At 38.9% G+C, this 23613-nt stretch overlaps 1 protein-coding gene across 6 annotated transcripts in view; it reads left to right on the top strand.

Annotated features, from left to right (window-relative positions):
• Positions 1-21245, top strand: part of ptpn20 (protein tyrosine phosphatase non-receptor type 20) — a 30695-nt gene extending 9450 nt beyond the window's left edge. For 5 of the 6 annotated variants that reach the window (XM_028468918.1, XM_028468917.1, XM_028468916.1 and 2 more), the window contains 34 exons: positions 8-160; positions 295-480; positions 571-733; positions 847-1078; positions 1156-1235; positions 1582-1659; positions 1784-1891; positions 1983-2099; positions 2190-2398; positions 2542-2643; positions 3327-3420; positions 3815-3900; positions 4182-4353; positions 4755-4966; positions 5660-5758; positions 5834-6333; positions 7262-7874; positions 9239-9409; positions 9507-9681; positions 9771-9981; positions 10076-10113; positions 10771-10857; positions 11582-11643; positions 12976-13137; positions 13256-13505; positions 13594-13700; positions 13829-13911; positions 14276-14406; positions 14504-14652; positions 14782-14872; positions 17606-17940; positions 18031-18246; positions 19174-19236; positions 19320-21245. In XM_028468918.1, the coding sequence (XP_028324719.1) occupies positions 8-160; positions 295-480; positions 571-733; positions 847-1078; positions 1156-1235; positions 1582-1659; positions 1784-1891; positions 1983-2099; positions 2190-2398; positions 2542-2643; positions 3327-3420; positions 3815-3900; positions 4182-4353; positions 4755-4966; positions 5660-5758; positions 5834-6333; positions 7262-7874; positions 9239-9409; positions 9507-9681; positions 9771-9981; positions 10076-10113; positions 10771-10857; positions 11582-11643; positions 12976-13137; positions 13256-13505; positions 13594-13700; positions 13829-13911; positions 14276-14406; positions 14504-14652; positions 14782-14872; positions 17606-17940; positions 18031-18246; positions 19174-19236; positions 19320-19430 (5646 nt within the window). In that variant the 3' untranslated portion in view covers positions 19431-21245. Of the gene's footprint in view, positions 1-7; positions 161-294; positions 481-570; positions 734-846; positions 1079-1155; positions 1236-1581; positions 1660-1783; positions 1892-1982; positions 2100-2189; positions 2399-2541; positions 2644-3326; positions 3421-3814; positions 3901-4181; positions 4354-4754; positions 4967-5659; positions 5759-5833; positions 6334-7261; positions 7875-8654; positions 8728-9238; positions 9410-9506; positions 9682-9770; positions 9982-10075; positions 10114-10770; positions 10858-11581; positions 11644-12975; positions 13138-13255; positions 13506-13593; positions 13701-13828; positions 13912-14275; positions 14407-14503; positions 14653-14781; positions 14873-17605; positions 17941-18030; positions 18247-19173; positions 19237-19319 lie in introns of those variants that run through there. The other variant, XM_028468922.1, reaches the window with a different exon arrangement.
• The last annotated feature ends 2368 nt before the right edge of the window (positions 21246-23613 follow it).

The following is a 23613-nucleotide window of genomic DNA, read 5'->3' as shown; positions in this document are numbered from 1 at the left end:
TCATCAGTTGTATGGTAAAAACTACTACCAGCCAGAGCATTATGTCTCCAAGAGGATGCAGGAGAAGCTTGCTTTGCCCAACGTGAAGGAAGAGTTGCCAAGACTCCATAGTGTTCATGCCCAGATGCTGTCTGACGAGGCAGAAATAGAGTACCTCAAGGTAGCTGGAATACAAATCGAGATACTACTACTTATATCATTTACATTTATTTTCTATTGTACCGTCCTGAGAGCTAGATAGGGTATGTGCTCTTACAAATGAACTGTCGCTGTCCATAAATACCTGTTTTTCAGATTGCTCAGCAATTACCTGAGTATGGGGTTATGTTTCACCGTGTGGGGAGGGAGAAGAGGCCGGTATTGGGTGAGTTGGTTTTAGGAGTCTGTGCCAAAGGAATCATCGTTTATGAAATGAAGAACCATGTCCGGACCGTCACAAGACGTTTCCTCTGGAGGGAAACGGACTCCATATCCACAGGGGTAAATGGATATAACTTTACTTTGTGGTAAAAACTATTGCTTTATTAGAATCTGTTTAGAATAACAAGTGCTAATAGGTTTGTCTTTTAGCGACGCAAGCTGATCATTGAGTGCGGTGGGCCGAGTGGGAAAAAGCATGGTTTTGTCACGGAAAGCTCAAAAATAGCTCAGTACCTCCTCAACCTCTGCTCAGCACAGCATAAGTTCCACAGCGAGATGACATCACGACAGCTGAACCACACTATGACACCAGGTAGGAACGTTTATATCCTTATGGAGAATGTCCTGCCTGAATTTTAGCCAAGCACCAAGTTTATCTAAAACAGATGAATATCAACACTACGCTGCTTTTCTTTGTATCGCTAGATGAGATGATGGGCTACCAAAGTCGCAACTTAAGCCAAAAACGTTTTTCTTGCTCCGAGGGCATGTTGAACCATATTGGTTTGACTCTCGGTGATCCAGACTCAATGTCCAAGTCTTGCGATGACCTGACGGCCAAACTGGAGGCTCAGTTCCGACAGCAGCGGCAGATGAGGAGGGAGATGAACAGAGAGACAGAAGGCCTAAGGGATGCGAAAGAGCGGCAGAGCTGGAGGTAACTCTTGTTAGAAAAACATGTGGACAAAAAAGGGCTGAAATTAGGTTAACGCGAGCCTTGTATTTGTGTTGTAGCACTCCAGAAATGATTCCCAGAATGATGTCCAGTGTGTCACTTCAGAAGCAGGACTCTGATGCCTCATTCTCCATCAGAGGTGAATAACTTACCTACTACCCATCCATCAACCCTTCTGTACCTGCTTGTCCTGCTGATTCCTCTTCCTTTTTGTGGTAGTGAAAGTGTAAAATGGGGTTAAGCTGTTGATCAAAACTACAGTAGTTTTGATCAACAGGTATTCATTCAGTGTGACTTCGGCTTGTTTTCTTTGTCTGATCTTGCTCACAGTCTGAATACATGCCGATTTGTGCATTATAAGGCATTCATATAATGCTGGTGTTAGTGTTTACATTGGTGTATCCAAAATGGGACTTTCCATTTTCCTTACTGACCTCAATTATAACGTTTTCTCATTTTCAATGCATAAATCATGTACTTTGCAGTCGATACACCAACCCGTACCCCACCAGAGAGAGAGATCATCTGTGTGACCCTAAAGAAAGACTCCAAACTGGGCTTTGGTGAGTTTAAATACATTTTAGCTTGATTTGAAAACAGTGTAGGTTTAAAAACCAAGCAAGCACTTCCCGTTGGAACGTTTGGTACTGAACCTTTATTGTCACATTCTCTCTGATTCTGTTGCAGGATTTGTGATTGTGGGAGAGGATAATACAGGTAAACTTGACCTTGGGATCTTCATTGCTTCCATTGTGCCTGATGGACCTGCCGAAAAAGATGGACGAATCAAACCTGGTAGGAAGAATTTTAATTGACTTGCAAGCAGCTCAGTAATGAACGCAAAGAAAGACAGAGAGGCTGCCCACTGATTTAAAATTTTTTCCAGGTGGACGTCTAATCTCTTTAAATAAGACAAGTTTGGAAGGAGTGACGTTCAGTGTTGCTGCTGCTATCTTGCAAAGCAGTCCTGATGAGGTGGAGCTCATCGTGTCCCAGCCTAAACGTAAGAAATATTTTGCTTTTTGCTTTGAGTATTTTCACATGCAATGCTACCTTATTTGAGAAAAATCACCTATTGCTGTTTTCCCATCAGAGTCTATAAAGGACAGACACAGCTCGTTGAGCCAGAGCAGCCTGGGTTTGGCGTTAGACAAAAGCTTTGGTTCTCAGACCACTCTCAGTGGCACAGAATTCCGCCCTGCAATGGAAGAGTTGGAGGAGGCCATCACACTCTCCAACATGGCAACCCCAAAACAGACAAGGAAGCTTCATATTCCAGTTGTACGAATACACGACGCAAAGGTTTGTGCAACAAAAAATAAACCTAAGTTAATGCAAGTCCAAGTTAAACTCCGAGCTAAACCTGTTTTTACAGAAAGTGGTAAACGTGAGATGGCACTATGTTGTGTGGTTGTTTCTATTTTTTCTTTCTTTTTTTTTTTCAGGATGCGTGTTCGAGGTCACCCTCCATAATGAGCCTTAAAACAGCAGAGCGCTTCATGGTGGAAGTAAAAAAAAGTAGTGGCAGCCTCGGCATGAGTGTGGCCGTAAGTGTATTCTTTCACAGACACCACAAATGTCTTGTATTTAGGAAAGTGAGTTTTATACTTTCCAATTTTAGAATTATTTGCCTTTTTTATGTGTAAAATCTAGGGAACAACTACTTTCAATTCAAGAGTAACTTTTAGTCTATATTTATTTGCTTGTCTGTTAGCAGGATTATGTGATCAGTACTTAATGGATTTTTGAAAAGTTTTAACTAAAGATGGACCTTATGCTACGGAAGACTCCAATACATTTTGAAGGGGATCTGGATCAATATATTGATTCTGGATCAGTTTCAATCCTTATTATTCATCATTGGCAAAATATTAAAAATGAATGTCTCACAGTTGACAGATGTTTATGAAATTTGACACAGTTATCTCATATTGGATCCTCAAATACCACACTGAGTTTCATCCAGATCAGATCCGAATTGCGCATTTCATTACGTTGGTTGTGGACCTACTGTAATGTTATTAATACTAATAGGGATATACATTTCTTCCAAGCCTCTAAGTTGTGAATGATCAAGGTAACCATGATCAGGCGCACTGATCCACATAACTGTGACTATCTGGTAAAGAGGATATTTGGTGCTTGGTGGAGGTTTACACTGTCTGAGTCCTCTTGTTATTGATGTTACAGATATAACAATGCTTGTTTTGTGCTACCTTTCTTCCTAAAGGGTGGCGTAAACACCAATGTTAGATATGGAGGCATCTACATCAAAAGTCTGGTTCTTGGAGGTGCTGCTGACCAGGATGGACGTATTCAAATCGGTAAGCTTGCATTTGCCTTTAAAAATCACTCACCTGACTTTAATACTAAAGTTTCTACATCAATTACGTGATTATCGCCAATGAGAAATTCTAACAGTATGTGTTTATTTGTACTCATACATTTTTTCTAATTTCACGCTAAATTTGCAAAACATCTGCAGACTCTCTGAGTCTAAAAGCCTTGACTATTAAAGAAAAGTCCCTCTCGGGGCACTCTATGATACCACTGAACCATTGCGCTGCTGCTGTGTCTACTTGCTTCAAGCTTCAGTGAGCAGGAGCATCTCTGATTTGTTGGCATGCCCATCAACCACACGTACACACAGACAAACACAAAGTGCTTACATATTGATGTTGCTAATGATGATGTGACTTGCGTTTGTGCATATGACAGGTGACAGACTGCTGGAGGTTGATGGGTCCAACCTGAGGGGAGTGACTCACCATCAAGCTGTTGAGTGCCTGAAGAGGACAGGAGAGGTACACACACACACACACACACACACACACATACATACCAAACATGCATATATATCATAAAAGAACTCACACATGGTAAAGCTCATTTTTTAACATTTTCACCAAATGCAAAGCTTTCAGTTTTTGCTCCTTCACATCACAATGTGCTTGATCCTTTCTGCTGATCCTTTTCTTAGATTGCACATTTATTTTAGTAATCAGGTGATGCTGCACATTATTTTCCGTGACTACTTCTGCAGTTTTGTTAAACGGGTGTTTGCATGGCCATCTGTCTCCCGTAGGTGGTGAGCTTATTGTTGGAAAGAGAGCCCACTGTGTTCTTGGAGCCCCGGCCTGACTCACCCTGCCTTCCCGCGGTCCACAGTACATCACACACACAGCCCCCCAGGACAGAAGCCACCATGGAAACGACCTTGGGTGGTCAAGCCAAGGACTACAGTTTTGTAACTGATGGTGAGATGGCCAACTGTGCTCATTCTGGCATATAAAGAGAGCAAAGTCAGACACACACATACATACAGCCCAGAGGTGAGTGTGAGTCATCTGACAGCAACATTGTGGTTGCTGTCAGAGTCATCTAGGGCTGATGCTGCCTCAGTCCCTTGAGATGACATTCACTGAAACCTTCAAGCTGCCTGTTCGTTGGCTGCGCCTGGTAAAAAAGACTGTTTATCATCACTACAAATGGGTTGCTGGGAATAGTTAAGTAGATAGAAAGGTGAGGGCAAAAGGCTTCACAACATAATATATCATGCTTAAGTAGCATGCTCATGATTTAGAAACTCCTGTATCTCTAAATATTCTCACACAAAAAATATGAACAATTCTCATCCATTATTTCTTTTTCTTTGCAGAAAACACACATGAAGTAGTCCTGAGGAAGAGCCTGTCAGGCCTCGGCTTCAGCTTCTACATCTCACATCTACACTCAGGGCCAGACTGTGGCAGCGTTGTCCGCATCAAACGTTTGTTCCCAGGTCAGCCAGCACTAGAAAGTGGTCAGCTGCGAGAGGGAGACGTCATTCTGTCGGTCAACAAAGAACCAGTCAAGGATCTCTCTTACCAGGTAGAGCTTGTTCAATAGAATGATTGGAGATCAAGTTCACAGGATATTTAAGCACTTTTGTTTGATTTTTATTCTTTGATTGGACAACCGACCATATCGTCAGTCGATATGGGACATATCTATTTATGAATAACAATGCTCTGTCTAAAGCCATTCAACAACACTCAAAATCAAGACATCCCATAAGGGCTCTATTGCTGATTTCAAAACACACATTTGATCAATTCAACATTGTTAGTATGAGGACAGATAATGGTGCAGAATAAGAGATACTTTTTTTTGTTTTATCACGGCCAATGTGATACTGAATATTACCATTTTGTTTTGATTTAAGCCACCAGGGGGCATTAGTGCCATTTTTTTCCACCCCCTTCGAATACTGCAGAATAATAAAGTGAACAAAATGCAGTCTGGTTAGAGCAGGTAATATGTTTTCTTCTATTAAAGAAAAAAAGTCCCTCTTGTTTTGCACTTCTTACTTACGTTCTTAGCCATGTCACTGCTTCAGTAATCCTTTAATCCTACAGCTGAAAATAGCCGATTGTGACATAGTGTTTCTCCTGTTTAACCCTTTATGTGCTGTCAAGGAGCTACAATATTATCCACATTCCACACCGATGGTTTTCAAGATGTTCTTACTCTTGGTCTGTTTCCTGTTTTGCAGAACCAAACTAGTCTTTTTTTTCTCCTCAGAGGGTTTTGTTCCTACTACGTGGAGCTCCTTCTGATGTTCATCTGATAATCTGCCGGCCAGGCCCTGGAATGCTATGTGACAGTGATGATAACACATTAGTGAGTGAATAAGTTCACAAATATTACACATTCAAAACTAAAATGCAGAAAAACTAACTCTTATTAACCCCATAGAGTCCTGGACTCCTCCGTGAGGCGCGATCTCGCTCTCTTGACATCAGATTAGGAGAGGACTACACTCAGTTCCTTAATTATAAACAGGAAGTCAGTATTCAGGCCCAAAAACAGCGTCTCTCGGAAGAGGAAGAGCTAACAAATACCACGGAGAGAACCGTGGAGCCTCCTGTAGCGCCACCCCTTCCAGAAAGCCAGAGCAATGAGGAATGTGAAAGTCACTCCAACCAGATTCCTCCATCTCCTCCTCGTTCTCCACCCTCACCTACATCACCTCCATCACCAGTCTCCCCAGTATCACCAGTGTCCCCTGTCTCACCCGCTTCCCCTGCAGCTCCAGTAGAGCCCCAACAAAACGCTGAGAAACCAAAGGAACAAAATGAAGACAAACAAATGAAGAAGAACAGGGATGGAAGAGATGAGGTTGTAGAAACATCCAGTTCAACTGTGATGCTACTGGATATGGGTCCTAAGACAGCCTCAAACTCTATGTACACCAGGTAATGTGTCATGGTTTGTTTGGTTTTAAATGTCCAGTATTGTGCTATTTTTCACCCATTTCCCATTGTTGCAAGAACCCCAACAACATAGTATTTGAGTGTTTTAGCCCTCTGAAAAGTCTCTTTCAGACCGCTTCTAAAAACAGGCTGTTTTGGGGCCTTCATACATATACATGAGTAGGCGTGTCAGTAGACGCAGACTCCACACCACAGCTGATTACCATAGCGATTGTCTTTTGCTATCCACTGTATCCACACACTATTGTTATTGTTTTCAGCCAAAAAACTGCACATTACATTAAAGCAAATGGCTATTTAAATGGCTATTGTGATTGTGAGTCCGACAAACCTCAGGGTGTGTTTATCACAGCAGCAGCAGAGTAAATCATTAACAGTCTCTTTCTTCTCCTCCTCACCTGTTCTGACAGGAATACAGGAATAGTCAATTTAAGACATTAGTCCATTGTTTTCTCCTACTGCTGCATTGCATTGGGTCACAAACACATCAGAACATCTCATAAAGGCGATACGAGGCGGTATAACGGCTGCTAAAAGTGAAACTCATAGTGACGCTGCGGTTTGGATTATCTACCGTACCTGTATATACTGTACTGTAGGTAAAGATATTAACTGTGATATTAATTGTGATTTCAACCTACCCTCGCTATGTTTGTTTTACCTGTGAGGTAGTTTTAGAGGGAAGAGCTCATATTCTTATAGGGTAGGAGGAGCCAGGTATGTCTGGAGGAGGAGTTTCCACCTTATGACTCATAAGAGGAGAAAAATACACCTCGCCCATTTGGAGCTCACTTTTTACAAAATGTGAAATAGCAAGTGAGGGAGGAATCAAAACTTTTTCACAATACTGCCCCTTTAAGACAAAAAAAAGCATCTGATCTCTAACACTCATGCTTTTGGCTGTTTTCAGTGGTGTGAGAGAGGAGGCCAATGGTAGTGTCACATACTGCCTCATGGGAAATGGACTGACAATCATGGCAGATGAGGAGTACTTAACCATCAGCTCTACACTAGAGCCTCCCAAAAGCCTTCCCTCCAACAACCCTCCAACCTCCAACACCACAGCACTTAGCTCCACTGCATCCAACACCTTTCAATTCCCAAACCCAACATCTCAATTCTCCAAAACCACCATCTCACCTCTTAGCCTTGGGTCTGACTCTCTGACCACCTGCTCTCTGGGTCACTCATCTCAACCTCTCACAACACAGCCACCTAAATCTAAGCATCACTTAATCCAACAAGGGCTTCTTCCAAGTCACTACAAAGCCATGTCCAAACCCGGCCGCCCAGTAGTGCCTCCGCCTCAACCTCCACCTCCAGCTCTGAGTCCAATAACGGCTCAGATCATCTCCACCGTGCCTCCTGTTGCCAGTCCGCCTGCGATGACGCTGCCACCTCTGGCCCTGCCTTCTCCTGCACAGACGCTCACACAGGAGAGAGGCGAGCCAGAGAAGAGAGAAAGAGAACATAAGGAGGAGGATGAAGAAGAAGATGATGAAGAGGAGGAGAGTCGAAGGAAGGCAAGTTGATGCTGTGGAGATTAGTCCACACATGTTTTCATATAAAACAAAGCTATGCCATCTGGTGACCTGTATGGTCAAGACAGCACGTATTGTTGTCTCACTTTAGTCCCAGAGGTAACTTTTTCATGGACTGAATTTAAATTAGGAGAAAACACATGGAATGATGCTGTTTTTTACTAAACAATATTCTATAGCAGTCAGCCATAGCATGCTAATAGCTGTCTTCTGCTGGTGTAGACCTAGGTTAGCATATTTTGCAAACAATCAGACTTTTTCTATATATTGACCAATCCTTGCTCCTCATATTCATCAAAGAGTCTTAGCCTCTCATGACCCTGTTGCTAGTTCATAACTTATCCTTCATTGGACCAATTAAAACCACCCACCACGAGTTGCAGTTGTTTGAATGCTCTAAAACAGTGGTTCCCAACCTTTTTCAACCCCATTATTCTATCACTAATTTCTGGTGACCCCAGAGACAAGTTTTTTTCTCTGGAATGAGTTTTTGATCATGCTTGTTTTATTGTTACAAATACAGAATGACAAGATGTGCTAGCTAAGATTTGTTTTTATACTTCATTTTATTTGAACTAGATCTATATTTGAAAAAGTAGAAGTATAAAATACAATTGTTTGAGATTGTGTGTGGCGGTTTATTTTGAAAAAGACGAATAATTAAAAAAGAAAAGTTAAATATAATTTTAATCAATAGTTGTTGTTTTTTTTCAATTACTAGACATATCAGGCGACCCCAATAGAATTCCAGGCGACCCCACATGGGGTCACGAACACAAGGTTGAAAAGCACTGCTCTTCCAATGTCAACAAAGGTTAAATCCCAATATTCACACGTAAGCGTTATAGTTTTCTTATCATTATACAGCCTACCTGGATTTGATTTTGCAAACATTTTGAAAATGAATAGAAAATTGATATTTGCTTCACTGTATTAAACTATCAATAATCTTGTTCTTTGTTGATGAGCTCTCACGTCTAGTGTGATAGTGAACATTACTGTGAGAAAGCAAAAGGGTTTTTTGGATGATGCATTTAGCAATGTTTTCATTTTGTGGGCTGGCTCTATTTTTTTTTTCTCCTAACATGGTTTTTAATGCAGATCTTGAGTGTTACCATGGCAACATGACAGTGGAAACAGAGCCGAGCTGTTGTTGAAAAAAGGATTTTGTTTTATTTGCTACTCAAATACAAATCTGTGAGAACTGGTGAATGAAATATATCTTTGCTTATTATCACATTTTATATTGTTGAGCTAAGTAGCCATTATTGAGGCTTTACTATAAATATATTGGAAAATGAACTCTCTTTTACCAGAATTACATTTGTGTTTATTGTTTGTTACAGGGATTAGTCAAAGAGTTTGAGCTCACAGTCATTCTGACAAAGTCCAGGAGTGGAAGCTTTGGTTTTACCATTACTCGAAGCAAAATGGACAATTGCTACTACATACAGGAAATACTGGACAACCCAGCCAAGGCAGACGGTCGGCTGAGGGCCGGAGACAGACTCGTCACAGTACTTGCTTATGTTTTTTTTTCTCATGATAGAACTCAAAATCTGTCAAAACGTGGATTGAATTAATCTTTTTATATTGTATTTTGTTTTAATCAAGGTAAATGGCCACGATGTAACGAGTGTGGCGGATGATGCTGCCATGACAATTCTCAGGTCATCTCCGAGACGACTTAGCATGACTCTCGGTAGGGCAGTGAGCAACCTGGTGGCTCCGCCTCCCTGTGACAGCCTGCCTGATGTTGTGCTCCATAAGACACCTTCAGGACAGTTGGGTGAGTCACTATACAACCTTACAGTTTATCTTCTCAGCTGTCACATCAACCATTTTAACATCGCTGTGATGTATGTTTGCCCACTGCAGGAATAAAGTTGACAGGCGGCATTGGTAGCAAATGGCAGGGCATCTACTGTCTGGAGGTGGTGCCTGGCTCACCTGCCAGTGAAGAAGGCAGCGTTCAACCCAACGACAAGATCCTGTACATTTGTGGCCGCTGCACATTGGGAATGACATTGGAGGATGCAGTAAAAGCCTGTGAAATTGCTCCTCGCAAAGTTAAACTGAAAATAATCAGGTATTATTAGTGAAATTACAAGATGTGCAGAAATTGGCGATTAATTAAATTTGTATGGGTGACTCTGTTTTTTGTTTTGTTTTTTTTCCCACAGAGAGGATCAGCCTGTGAACCCAAAGGTTAAGTGGAATGGTAAGAGCTTCTAACACTGTTCATGAGTTTAAATTGTATTTGTGTAAAGCTGCTATACCAGAATATTTTTTTCATTAGATATAGTCAAATATAGTCATTTACAACAAAAAGAAAGGAAAAAGGTCACAATTCTAAGCTCCACATCCCACAATGCAATGTGCAAAACCTTTCCAAGAACGTCAACAAGAAAATGTTTACAGTGGAGACCAAAAACAATTTTTGAGCGGCAATTTCGTCCTTCCTCTTTTGTTTTTGATGTAAATGATGTTTGTTCAATTGATCTATGAAGCCTACACTATGATTTTATATAATAAAATCTCTATCATGCGTAGCAGCTTTAAATAAAATACCTGTGGGTTAAAAATTCAAATATGTATAAATATTGTTTTGTTCTAATTGATTTAGAGAGGTTTCATGTATGCCAACATTAGGCAATGTATGGCTTACATACATTATTCATAGATTACAGTATTTTGAATATAATGTGTCAATTATTCAGCATCCACAAAGAATGCATATTCTGGAGTGGATCTCATAGAAACTTTGTGTGTTTCTGCTGCACAAGAGAATACGATTTTAGTTTAATGAATTTAAAAAAAAAAAAACACCACATCAGTGTATGTTATTTGTGACAATGCCTGTAAACTTTCTTAACAGGTCTGTTCGAGTGGAAAAAGGAAAAGAAATTCTTCACTCGTTTCGAGGAGCCGGTCTCTCCGGAGAAACTGTCTCCAACAGAAGATCGTGAGTTGATCCCTCCTGATCCCATTCAAACTCTCACCATCAGCCCAATCTGTCAGCACCACCGATGTCTCCCTTTCACTCTTTTCCTTGTTGTCCCTCGTTTTCAGTGTAAAGCCAGAGCACAAGTGCTAACAGATAGCTCTCTGCACAGCTCTGTGTGTGTTTGTGTGTGTTTGTGTGTGTGTGTGTGTGTGTGTCCATGCGCATTCATGTGTGTGAGATCCCAATGCTGACAGACAGATCCTGGGCTCTCGCAGCAGGATTAATAATTAGCAAGCCTCTGGCCCTCCACTGGTGTATTAAACTGCAGAGCCACTGCCATCACATCCATGCACACACACACACACACGCACATGCACCATGCACGCACACACACATACACAGGGACGATAGAGACAGTGGTCTACAGGGCAGGTGGTTCAGTTGCCTGGTGACGGCGTGTGGAGTATAGGACAGTCTGTAAAGATCAGCCTTGTTCATCTGTTTTAAAGAGAATGTCTGCAGAGGTGGGAGGTTGGTGTGTTGTTTTTTCATGCGTGTGCGTTTTGTAAATGGTCAAAGGGATAATGGTTGGTACAACCAACAACCAAACTCGAATCATTTTCTTTTCCAAAAATACGTGGATATTTCATAAAATACACAGTGACTGTTTAAAAGTTTTACAGTGTTTCTGATTTGAGTGATGTGTTTTTGTGTGTGTGTATTTATTTTGTGGTTCTCCCAGCTGAGGATGTATACAGGACAGCTGGAAATTTCAGATGCCTCTCCCTCAGCCAGGAACAGGATGTAAGTAAAAATAACAAACTATTCCCTTTTTCCTAGAAGTTTTTTTTTAATTATTGTTTCAATAAATGCCTTTATTGGATAATGATACATGTTATGGTGTTAAAATTGAATAGAATAGAATTGAAAATTCAAACTTAATGGTATTGATTTCAGTTTTTTTTCTATTTGTTCACTTTCTTTATTTATTTATAACTTAGTTTTTAGTCATTTCAGTCAACACAGTACAGTAAGAAAAATTATAGATTTCCTTCTATATTTTTGAATTTCTAAACTTCAGGTTAAAAAAAAACCCCAAAACAGACAAAAACAAAGAGCCAATAAAACAACTACAATAACAGGGTAAACCAGAAAATATAACAACATAATGCTAGAAATAGACAATATTGTAGTTAGTCTTTAAGACACATCTAATTACATGTATACATATTTACCATATATTGATAACATATTTAAATACCCTATATAATCCCGTATAACGATACAAGGGTAAAGAAAAATCCTAAGTACCAATGACAAATAATAAAAATTGATAAAAAAATTGTAGAAACAAAAGGAGGTACATTATAAATAATCTCTGTCCAAAACTCAGATATATGGTGCATAGTCAGTTTCTAGGACACGTGTACACGGTGTAAGCCAGACATTGGCAACTGGCTGCCTGGGGCCCACATGTAGCCCTCGGTCCAAATTTGTGCGGCCCCGAAAACAAATCCCCAAAATTGTATTTCAAGACATTGGAAGGAATATAAAGCCCAACATAATACATAATAACTCCCAAAACACACAAATCGACAGCAAATTGCTCAAAGTACACAAAAAATTCCTAAAATACACAAAATGACTTATAAAAGACAAAATTACAACAAAGACAGACACAACAACCACTTAAACAAACGACTACGAAAAAACAAAAAACAACATATGACAGAATAGCTTTTTTTTGACACAGTCAACATAATTACACAAAATGACATGAAAATATACAGTAAACAACAACAAAATTACAGAAAGTGACCCCAAAAGTGCACAAATCGACAACATAAATACAGAAAATGACAATTACAACAAGAAAAACACATAATGACTCCAAAAACACACTAAAAACTGACAAAACAACAAAACCACAGACAAAGAACAAAAAAGACAAAACCCCTCCCCCCCTAAATGTTGACATAAATGTTGATAATGTGGCCCTCGGATCTGGCCCTGGTCTAAGAACTCAATGTTCACTTTATTAGAGATTTTTAATGGTTAACAGATATTTTGGAAGCTTATTGGTTTGAAATGTGTCTTTGATTAATTTCAGTCTTTCTGAATTCCCGTCACTTTTAGAGTTGCGTTATGCAAGTGGAGTTCAAAAAACCAGAGGGAGGAGGACTGGGCTTTGCTTTGGTGGGGGGAACAAATGGCAGTATGCTCAGAGTAAAGGAAATCTGCTCTGGCGGCGTGGCCGAGCAGGATGGTCGGTTGCGTGTGGGAGATATCCTGTTAGAGGTAACAGCACATCATGCACATTGATGACTGTTTTATCACCAGCACAGTGCTGCAGAGCATGCTGACGGTCTCTCTGTGCATGTATGTGTGTGTGTGTGTGTGTGTGTGTGTGTGCCAGGTGAACGGTGTGATTGTATCTGGGTTGAGCCACAGTAAAGTGGTGGACATCCTGCGTAAAGCCGAGGGCACTGTGCAGCTCACCATCTGCAGGGACAGACTGCCACTCATGTACCCTGAGTCACCAACACCACTAACAATGTCTGCACAGACTGAAGCTGTCTTAGCCGAGCAGCCGGCTCCAGTGTCTAGCCCAGATGCCTGTCCGCCTCCTGATATCGTCCAAAACAGGACCCTGGAGTCTCACGCTGGTACGATCTCACACTAGCTTTTGAATCCAAGACCCTTAAATTCTATTTTCGTTGAAAAATTCCTAAAGCAATGTATTGCTTTTTCCAGAGGCGACTCCAGAACCTGTGGTCAGCGAAACTAAAGTGGTCCTTATATCACCACCTCCCCCACCTCACCGACTGACTGTGGTAACAGATGAGTCTTCACTAAGAGAGGTAACAAGGACACTGACCTCTATACGTGCCTGAAAACTATAGCAGCCTAGCGAGAGGCGCATTAATCCTTGTATAAATTAGGACTATTTGTACTACTAACACTTTGCTCCTCCTGTGTGTTGCAACAGGAGAGTTGTAACAGCACTCCGTCTCATCAAGCTTGCTGTCCATCCCTCAATGTCACTGACATGTTGCAAGGTGCCTCCGACAGGTAGCTTCTTTCTGTTTCGTGTCTGTTATTTTCTATTTAGCTATAGCCCTAACCCTAACACTGTAGTGCCACTTTTGACCATAGGGAGGCAGAAGAGAGCAATATATCGAGCACAACACATTCATAAATGCTGGGTGTGAGCCCAATGAGGCCTGAAATAGCAAAAGCAGCAGGGTGCTATTCTCTGTGTCCTTGAAGGTAAAAGATACAGAAGTAGTTTAAAAATATATATTTTAGCCTCTTGTCTATACTGTATTTTAGGTGGAAAAATCGCAGGGAAAGGAAGCTCAGCCTTGCATGATTTCATCCCACTACCGGAGAATAAAAATGGTCTGGTCTCACCCCTGCCCCCTGACTCCCCCAGGAAACAAATTGTGACAAAACTATTGGACCGGTCGTGCACAGATATGCGGAACATTCAGTCAGATGGCTGGAGCAGCGAGGAGGATGAAGTGTTTGATGCCACAAGCCACGAAATGACCTCCCTCCAAACAGGTGTCTAGTATTTTATCTTCACTTTGATGTTGCTTTGATCTTTAAGAGGGATGAAAAACAACAAACGTGATCTCCTATTTTACTTTTTTGGTGTTAGGCCCTCCCATTGTGTCTGAAGAGGAACTGGCCAGTTTAGCACTCATCACTCCAGCTAAGAGTAGCCAGTATTCAGGATCCAGGGTCAAAGCTTTGATCCAGATTCTCCAGTATCAAATGGATCAGCAGGAACTGGTCAAAGAGTTCAGGGTAAGTATGGTATTAGTAATCATTGTGGATTTACGTAGTTTACCATGTGTCAAGGCAACACATTACTTTTTTCCTGTGTATCATTGTGTAACATGTATTTTCCTGTTATGTTTATTTTATTCCATAAAGGCCCTGGAGCATCTGAAGCCCTCTGACAACTGTTTGGTTGGAAAAGCCCCCGAGAACCGAGATAAAAACCGATATAGAGACATCCTACCCTGTAAGAGGACTTTCTTTCTTCTTTTTTTTGTTTTTTTCAGCCAAAATCCAAATTTCACTCTTAGTTCGACACCAATATTCAATTTGCCAATATTGTCTCAATAATAAATTTGCGATTACAGATATTAAGCAATACCGATACATACTGTACATAGACCTCCTCCACCAACCTAATTTAAATTCACATAATATATCCATGGCATTAACAGTTTAAACCTAATTTTAATGTGATTCCCCACTGGATGTATTCTACAAATAAACAATATCTGTGCAAAATAAGAATTATTTTTCAATTTCACTAATGGAAAAAGGACCATAATCATTTTCAGTATGTTGTCTCAAACGTTAATACATATAGTTTTTTTTTTATATCGGTGGAAAAACCAGTACCGATATTACATTTTATAGCAACTATCAGCCGATAATATCTCCCATCAACAATTATTATTACTGGTATTCAAGTTATTGCCATGCTCAAGCCGTCTTCTTCTGCCAAGCGATAAAATTATCCTGTAACATGATCTAATTCAAGATTGTTTTATGTATATTTTGGGTAAAAACACACAACCAAGAGATTTTTTAATCAGGCATAATGTAAAATGACATAAAATCAAAGCTAAGCCATTTTCTTTTTAAAGACACATGTAGTTCCTCATACAGAGTAAAAACAAGAGAGCAGCAAAAAAAAAAAAAAATTAAATTAAAAAAGCCAACTGATCAGATGTTCTCTGTGGGTTCTGGGATTATCAATCTTATTTATTTGTATCATTTTTATTTTCAGTGTTTTTTTATTGTTCCTTCTCTGATATGGATTGAATAATGGAAAACATTAGTGACAAAAATGTGTTTACTAGATTGACTGCATGTGCACAATGGAAAGTCTCAGCTGTGTCAGGCTTTCTCCTCCTTGTCTATTATTACAATTCTTTACTATAAAAACAGTGACGGTTCAAGCTGGTCCTGTTAACATTTGCTAAAACACACTTATTTCAACTACAGATTATATTATTTCCTGTTATTTCCTAAATCATTTTAGTATAGCAGAGCATATTTTTTTTCATAATCTCAGGAACTCATTTGATATTTAGCATTATATCAATTTGTATCACTGTTTACCCAAAAAGTAAGAGTATCTGAATCTCATGAGATCCTGTGCAAGGTACGTGGTGTATGAAAATGAATCAGCATGTAGTTAGGCTATAAGTACGGCATGCTTTTTAACTAAATGAGAGAAGTGCAGGTTTTATACAAATAGGAGATTGTGCAAACAAACTATGAATAAAGATATCAGTAAAAACTCTTATGCTAAAAGTAAAAAGTCGTTAGAAAATAGAAAGTGCGTGTAAACTCTAAGTTTGTTCATTTATTTCTCGTATCTGAGATGAAAATAGGACTATGTGCAACATTTATGGGAGCAAGTCCATGCATGGGATAAATGAGCATAACGACTAAGTCGTAGTGAAGCTGTGTGAAATACTTCTCCTGCATCCCCCAGAAGGAAACACGCTATCCACACATCCACTGCTTTCTGCTTTTAGCCATTTAAAAAAAAAAAAAAAAAAATCCAGATTCTCAGACTGTGGTGCTTTTGACCTCAGAAAGAGGAGGCCCTGGAATAAACCTCCAAACATTCCAAACTCACTCCGCTCTATCACTCCTTTCATCTCCAACAAGTGACTTCACAGTGCTGGCCTGCCTGGCTCCAGACCTCAGAGCTGTTTACTTGACTCTATTTGAAGAGTTAGCATGCTGGTGGAAAAACAAGTTAGCAGCAGTGTTTCTTGTTAATACATAACAAATTAACAAAAATGTGAAATAGTGAAGAAACATAATGCTATTACTATGCACCTTTTACTTTAGAATAATAGAAGCTGTCTGTCAGGGTTGGGGTCAATTACATGTTTCAATTACAATTACATCTTCAATTATTATCAATGTTCAATTACAACTCAAATTCAGATTACGGTGACCAGCATTCCTTCCAATTGCACTTATCATTATTATGTCTCCCCGAAAGTCAATTACAATCACATTCTCAATTACTAAAGTTCAATTACATTTAATCACAATTACTGAGCCTTTGTTAAATAACCCCAAAAACATGACCTTCCTCTTGTGTTAGCTTTCTGTTAGCATCTCTTATGAAAACGGGTGAGTTTTGACTCACGTCTTAAATCAGCTGTAAAATACACCAAAAATATTTCCTATCATCAAATTTGTTTTTCATCTCTTGGTTTCCTTATTAGGCTTCTTTATCCATGAAAATATTGGTATTAGTATTTTTGGTGTGGGTGTCTGAGCCTTTATTCTGTCAGTACACAACCTCAATTAAATTTTTTATACATATTTAAATGGTAAAATGATCGAGAACTGACAGGTAGAGGGAAAACTTGGTATGAAACATATTTTAATAACTGTGAGCTACGTATGTGTATGTGATAGAACTGTAACATGGTTTCCCCAGGTTTGCGTTTAATTCAACTGTAATTGATAGTTTTTATAGAATTTCCACTCTAATTACAATTACAGTCAATTATCTGAACAATTATCCGTAACTACTGTTACATTTATAATTACGTCATAATTATCAATTACGTGATTACCATTATAATTGACCCCAACCCTGGTGTCTGTTGACTTGTTGCCTGTCTATGTTGGTACAAATCTCCCTTTTATTGAATTGATATAACATAATAAATGGACTCATGTTTTGATTTTACACTCCTTTCATTAGATGATAAAACCAGAGTTGCCGTTGGAGAGAATAAAGACTACATTAATGCCAGTTATATCCGTATGCAAGTGGGAGCAGAAGAGTTCTTCTACATCTCCTGCCAGGGCCCTCTGCCATCCACAGTGCAAACCTTCTGGCAGATGATCTGGGAAAGCAAATCCGACATCATTTCCATGATGACCCAGGAAGTAGAGCGAGGAAAAATCAAATGTCACAAGTACTGGCCAGAGAAGCTGGACCTGCCTTTGGATGCTGGCAGATACCAGCTTCACCTGGAGAACCAACAGTATCTGCATTACTTTCACATCAAGATCATCCGAATGGTGGCAAAAGAGGTGAGAGGAGAAGCCCCTGCTAATAACAGCATTAAAGAATATTCAAACACGTGATTTCATGCTGTGATTTGAACCAATTTGTCATTTCAGACGGGCGAGACTCACTTTGTTCGCCACATGAAGTTCACACACTGGCCTGATCACGGCGTGCCGCAGTGCTCTGATCAGCTCGTCCGCTTCATTCGCTACATGAGAGCCGTCCACCACAAGGGGCCAATCACCGTGCACTGCAGCGCTGGCATCGGACGCACAGGGGTCCTCATCTGCACCGACATCCTCCTGAAACTCATTGAAAACGATTTGCCTGTAAGTTAAAAACACTTTCATAGCGTTCGATGAGTTATCACTAAAGGAAATGAAACTATTGCACATGCAAGAACCAAAAATGACCATTGACGATCTTTTGATAGATTGTTAAATATTTTGATTAACCATAAATTTAAAATAAGGTCTAAATTTTTATATTTCATCAAGTGTCATTTAAAATAGTAATAATTGTATATTACTGCACCATTCAGTCCGTGATATCAGTTGGTGGGATAAACCAGTGGTTCCCAATCTTTTTTGTCCCGTGTACCCGCCTCTTCATATCATAAGTACCCTCTCTATAATTTCATATTATTTTTTATTTGTGGAACAGTGGGCTCTCCTAAACCCCATAAAAATAAAAACTTTTAATGTGATTACTTCAATGGTGAGTAAATATGGTCTACTTTGTAAAATATAGCTCATTATTGTAGCCTATTGTCAGAAGTGTGATAAAATGGCCTCTACAGCATAAAATATTCCTGTTTAAATTACAGGAAAATATAGTATTTCATAAAACAATAGTGCTTTTAATTTGTGGTAAATTGGTTAAAAAAAATCGCCTAAAAAGGAACCATTTCCCAGTTATTTTTAAATTAATTGTTAAAACTTTCCGAAGACCCCCTGCAATGTGCTCCTGTACCCCTGTTTGGGAACCACTGGGGATAAACCATTTGGTTGAATCTGAAACTTAAATGTAAATTTTTGCATGTTGTCAAAATAAACTCAGGTTTTATGATTTAAATACGATACTAATCAAATATTGCGTATTTCTATATTCATGTTATGTATTGTATTGTGCAAGAACAAGCTTTGACTTTGTTCTATTGATATTAAATGCTACAAAATAAGAATAAAACAAAGATAATCACAAAGCTCATTGGCACACCGTTGCTCTGCCTGAGGTTCTTCTATGTCTCTCTGCAGATTAATGTGAGCAACATTGTAAAAGAGATGAGACTTCAGCGACACGGAATGATTCAAACTAAGGTCAGTGGATGCAGAATGGTGTTCAACCTTATTAAAAAAAAGTAAGAAAGGCTTCCAAAGCTGCACCATTTTCTGCGTTCCAGGAACAGTACCTCTTCTGCTACAAAGTCTGGTTGGAGATTTTACAGGGGATTTTACAGCTTCATGGCAACCAGTGGCAGCCTGACAGTACCAGAGAGCACAAAGTCGTCTGAATGTTTCCTCCTCCTGTTCACCCATCTGTGAAGCACAGGCTGTGTATGTGTGACCATGAGCAGTCTGTCACTGCGTAGTGATACGCCGCTGATACACTTTCCACAGCTGTTGTAAGTTCAGTTAAAGTAGAAAATGAAAATCTATACATTTTTTTTTTTTTTCTTTTGGTTTTTTGCTGCAATGACTAGAATATTTTCACTTTTGTGTCTGTTTATTTTAGATCACTGAGGTTGTTGCCTTCTGTTTCTCTCATTTAAAGAAAAAAAAAAGAAAAGATTTGATCTTATTTTATTTATTGTTTTCCATGTCCTTCGAAATTGTGTTTGCATGTAAATCTTACATCCGTTTCCACTTACATGTTTTATCTGCACATAGTCGAATCACGAAACCTTGATGAATAGCATTTGATTGAGCAACATGCTGTCATTTCATTTAAGTGCATTTGTTCGCCGGAGAAAGGAGCATCAGAAAAAAAAACTATATGAATCCATTCATAGAGGACAGTGAAAAGAATCAAGTGCCTTGGAAAGACATGCCCAGCTTGTTACATTAAGAGCCTGGGCCACTTATCTGACGTGTAAAGAAAGACGCTGATTTGGAAGCATGTGGCAGTGGTGAGATTAAATGTTCACCTTTGAGTCTGTTTGTGGATGCACGTGAACCAAGAGAATGATTACATCTCATCTTCATGTTTTTTTTTTTGTTTTTTTTTTTCTTCGTGGGCTCATTTTATCAAACTCACTCCGACAGGAAAGGTTTTACTACACATGTTCTTCAGCTTGCACATCCTAATACAGATAGAGAATGTGTCCACATAACAAGTATTTGAATAAAGAATGAACGATTCCGCTCACTATATTTTACTACAATTTGGACAAGTGACGACGAGTTAGCAGATTTTTTGTAAATGTACACAACAGATGTAAATACAAAGTAATGTTATTAGCTTCCTGGCTTTTAGGCGTCATTTGTTGTGGGACTACATCCTTTATCTGTATTTCATAGCTATTTTATTACAAATTCAGCCAAAAAGCAAAAAATTTTATGAGGTTTACAAACTTTCTATTTTGCCACTCTAGATGTTTTGTGGAGCAAACGAAGCTTGTGTCTCGTACGTATGGCATAAATCAGACCATTTCTAGCTGCTGGTTTGGACCTCGATCTTTAGATGTCACTGCTTGTAATTTGCTTTGTTTGTTTGTTTGTTTTAGCCGCTGACACGCACACACACACACACACACACACACACACACACACACACACACCAGCTCTCTCTCTCTCTTATTGCATGTGGACATGCAGAGGTCTCAGCTTGGAGTTCTAATGAAGACCAAAATATGGACCAATATGTATCAAAGCAACACTCTCCAGGAGGGGTGTGAACAGAATGTCAAGCTCTAAGCAGAAAAAACAACAACAAAGAAAAAAAATCATCATCATTGTTTGGGACGTTGTGTACCTGTGCCCCATGTGATTGGCTACACACAGCCATCAGCCTCTATGCGGTACAACGCCCACTCAGCTCTGGCCCGATGGCGTCCTGCCACGGCTGAGCCTTTGTTATGCGCAAGTTCAACTTTTCTCGGAGATCCTGCTGAACATTTTCTCTCCCTCCGAACTTAGAAGATGACGACTGAAGCACACGCCGGCTTTCATCTGTGAAAAATGCATCTTGTACAGTAAAGAAAGTGCTTATGCAATAGCATTGTGACGTATGATACTCTAAAATGCTTATTCATGCTGAATTAATATATTGTTGCTGTACCAGCCACTATTTAACTAATAACTGATAACAATGTAATACCTCTCTCTTTAATTAAAAGCTATTCTGAAACTTGTTTTAGTGTTGTATAACTTACACATATACTGTATCACATGATCCCATACACAACATTGCTTAACTTTGCACAGAAGCAGCAAAGAGAGTTCAAGTAAAATAACAATAATAATCAAAAATAGTCTGTCATACTTAATTAGATACTATATCATAATTATGAGAAACTAGGTCATAATTATGAGATACTATCTGATCATTATGAGTTACTATCTCATAATTAAGTCAATAATAAGTCATAATTATGAGATACCACATTAGGTCTTAGTGTCTCACAATTATTAGAAACTAAGTCATAATTATGAGATACTATCTGATCATTATCAGTTACTAAGTATCTCATAATTAAATAGATATTAAATAGTAAGTCATAATTATGAGATACCACATTAGGACTTAGTATCTCATGATTAATGCGAAACTAAGTCATAATTATGAGATACTATCTGATCATTATGAGTTACTAAGTATCTCATAATTAAGTCAATAGTAAGTTATAACTAAGATACCACATTAGGTCTTAGTGTCTCACAATTATGAGAAACTAAGTCATAATTATCAGATACTATCTGATCATTATGAGTTACTAAGTATCTCATAATTAAATCGATATTAAATAGTAAGTCATAATTATGAGATACCATATTAGGACTTAGTATCTCACGATTAATGCGAAACTAAGTCATAATTATGAGATACTATCTGATCATTATGAGTTACGAAGTATCGCATAATTAAATAGATAGTAGATACTAAGTCATAATTATGAGATACCACATTAGGACTTAGTATCTCGTGATTATGAGAAACTAAATCAGAATTATGAGATACCACATTACGACTTAGTATCTCATAATTATGAGAAACTAAATCAGAATTATGAGATACCACATTATGACTTAGTATCTCATAATTGAACAGATTGTAGATACAAAGTCATAATTATGAGATACTGTCTGACAATTCCGAGTTGGTAAATCATAATTATAAGATACTATCTCATAATTATAAGATACTAAGTCAAAATTATGAAATACCACATTACGACTTAGTATCTCATAAATATAAGATACTAGTATCGATGAGATACTAAATAATAATTAAGTATCTCATTATTATATTTAATTATGAGATAGTATCTAAATTTTTTAAAAACTGTCATAATTATGAGACCACATTGCCTTATCATCTCATAATTATGAGAAACTAAGTCATAATTATGAGATACTACTTTACGTCTTCGATGCTATCTCATAATTATGAGATAGTATCTCATAATTTCTATGAGAGAATATCTCATAATTTCTGAGATGCTATGAGATAGTATATCATAATTATGACTTTTTTATTATCATTTTAATTTTCCTAGGTTTATTTTATTTGATTTTTTTACTGGCGGGAATGGGCTTCCATAAAAAACAGAGGTGCAGGTGCCCCTAAATCTACTTCCTCTGCCCCCAATTCCCCTTTATTGCAGGGTAAACTCCTCCTCGGGTTTTACTGCAGGGTAAATATGATGGTCTCACAGGGGTCTTCTGTGACAGAATGGAAACCTCTGGAAAGTCATCACACGCTCCACACACACACATAAACCTGATGCAGGGGAAACCACAGAGCAGATTTACTTGCTCAATTTCTCTCTGTCTACTCCCACTGACCTTGTGCACTATGTCTACAAGTGCCCTGATCTCACACACACACACACACACACACACACACACACACACACACACACACACACACACACACACACACACACACACACACACACACACACACACAGCCACCCGTTTGTCCTTCCTCACCTTGAACCCAAACACAACCCTTGTTATGAAAAGTTATGTCCGAAATCACGGCAGCGTGCCAAAAGACTGCTCCCATCTAGAAATGTATTATTCTTTCCACATTTCTCTTTAATTTCACAACAAGTGAAGCGTCGCAGAATTTAATCACTAAATCAAAGTGGGATGCATTATTTTAAAGCTGCTGAGCCACAAAAAGTGAACTGATAGCAGCTGCACTCAAGGAAAAAGACCAGAATGACTTAAAGCTAACAATGAAGCAGTGTCTCCATAAAGCTGGGGACAAAGTTGTTGCTGTTGTCATTAAAAAAAATAAAAAATAAAAGAAATAAAAATCCTATCATCTCAAGAGCAATTGAGAGACCATGCAGAGGAAAACGTGGAAATGAACTCATGTGCTCCCAGTAAATCTCCTGGTTGTCTGCAGGCCTCGCAGCATCACATATACAGACACACAAGCTTGTTTTCATTCTCTGCATGCTGATTAAAAAATACAACATAAATAATGCGCTGCAGTGAATGTTCTTCAACAGAAAAGCATACACC

This window comes from Gouania willdenowi, chromosome 15 (assembly GCF_900634775.1).
Source record: "Gouania willdenowi chromosome 15, fGouWil2.1, whole genome shotgun sequence".
Taxonomy (NCBI): Eukaryota; Metazoa; Chordata; class Actinopteri; order Blenniiformes; family Gobiesocidae; genus Gouania; species Gouania willdenowi.
The sequence above is the reverse complement of the archived record's forward strand: the minus strand, read 5'-3'. Positions and strand labels throughout refer to the sequence as shown.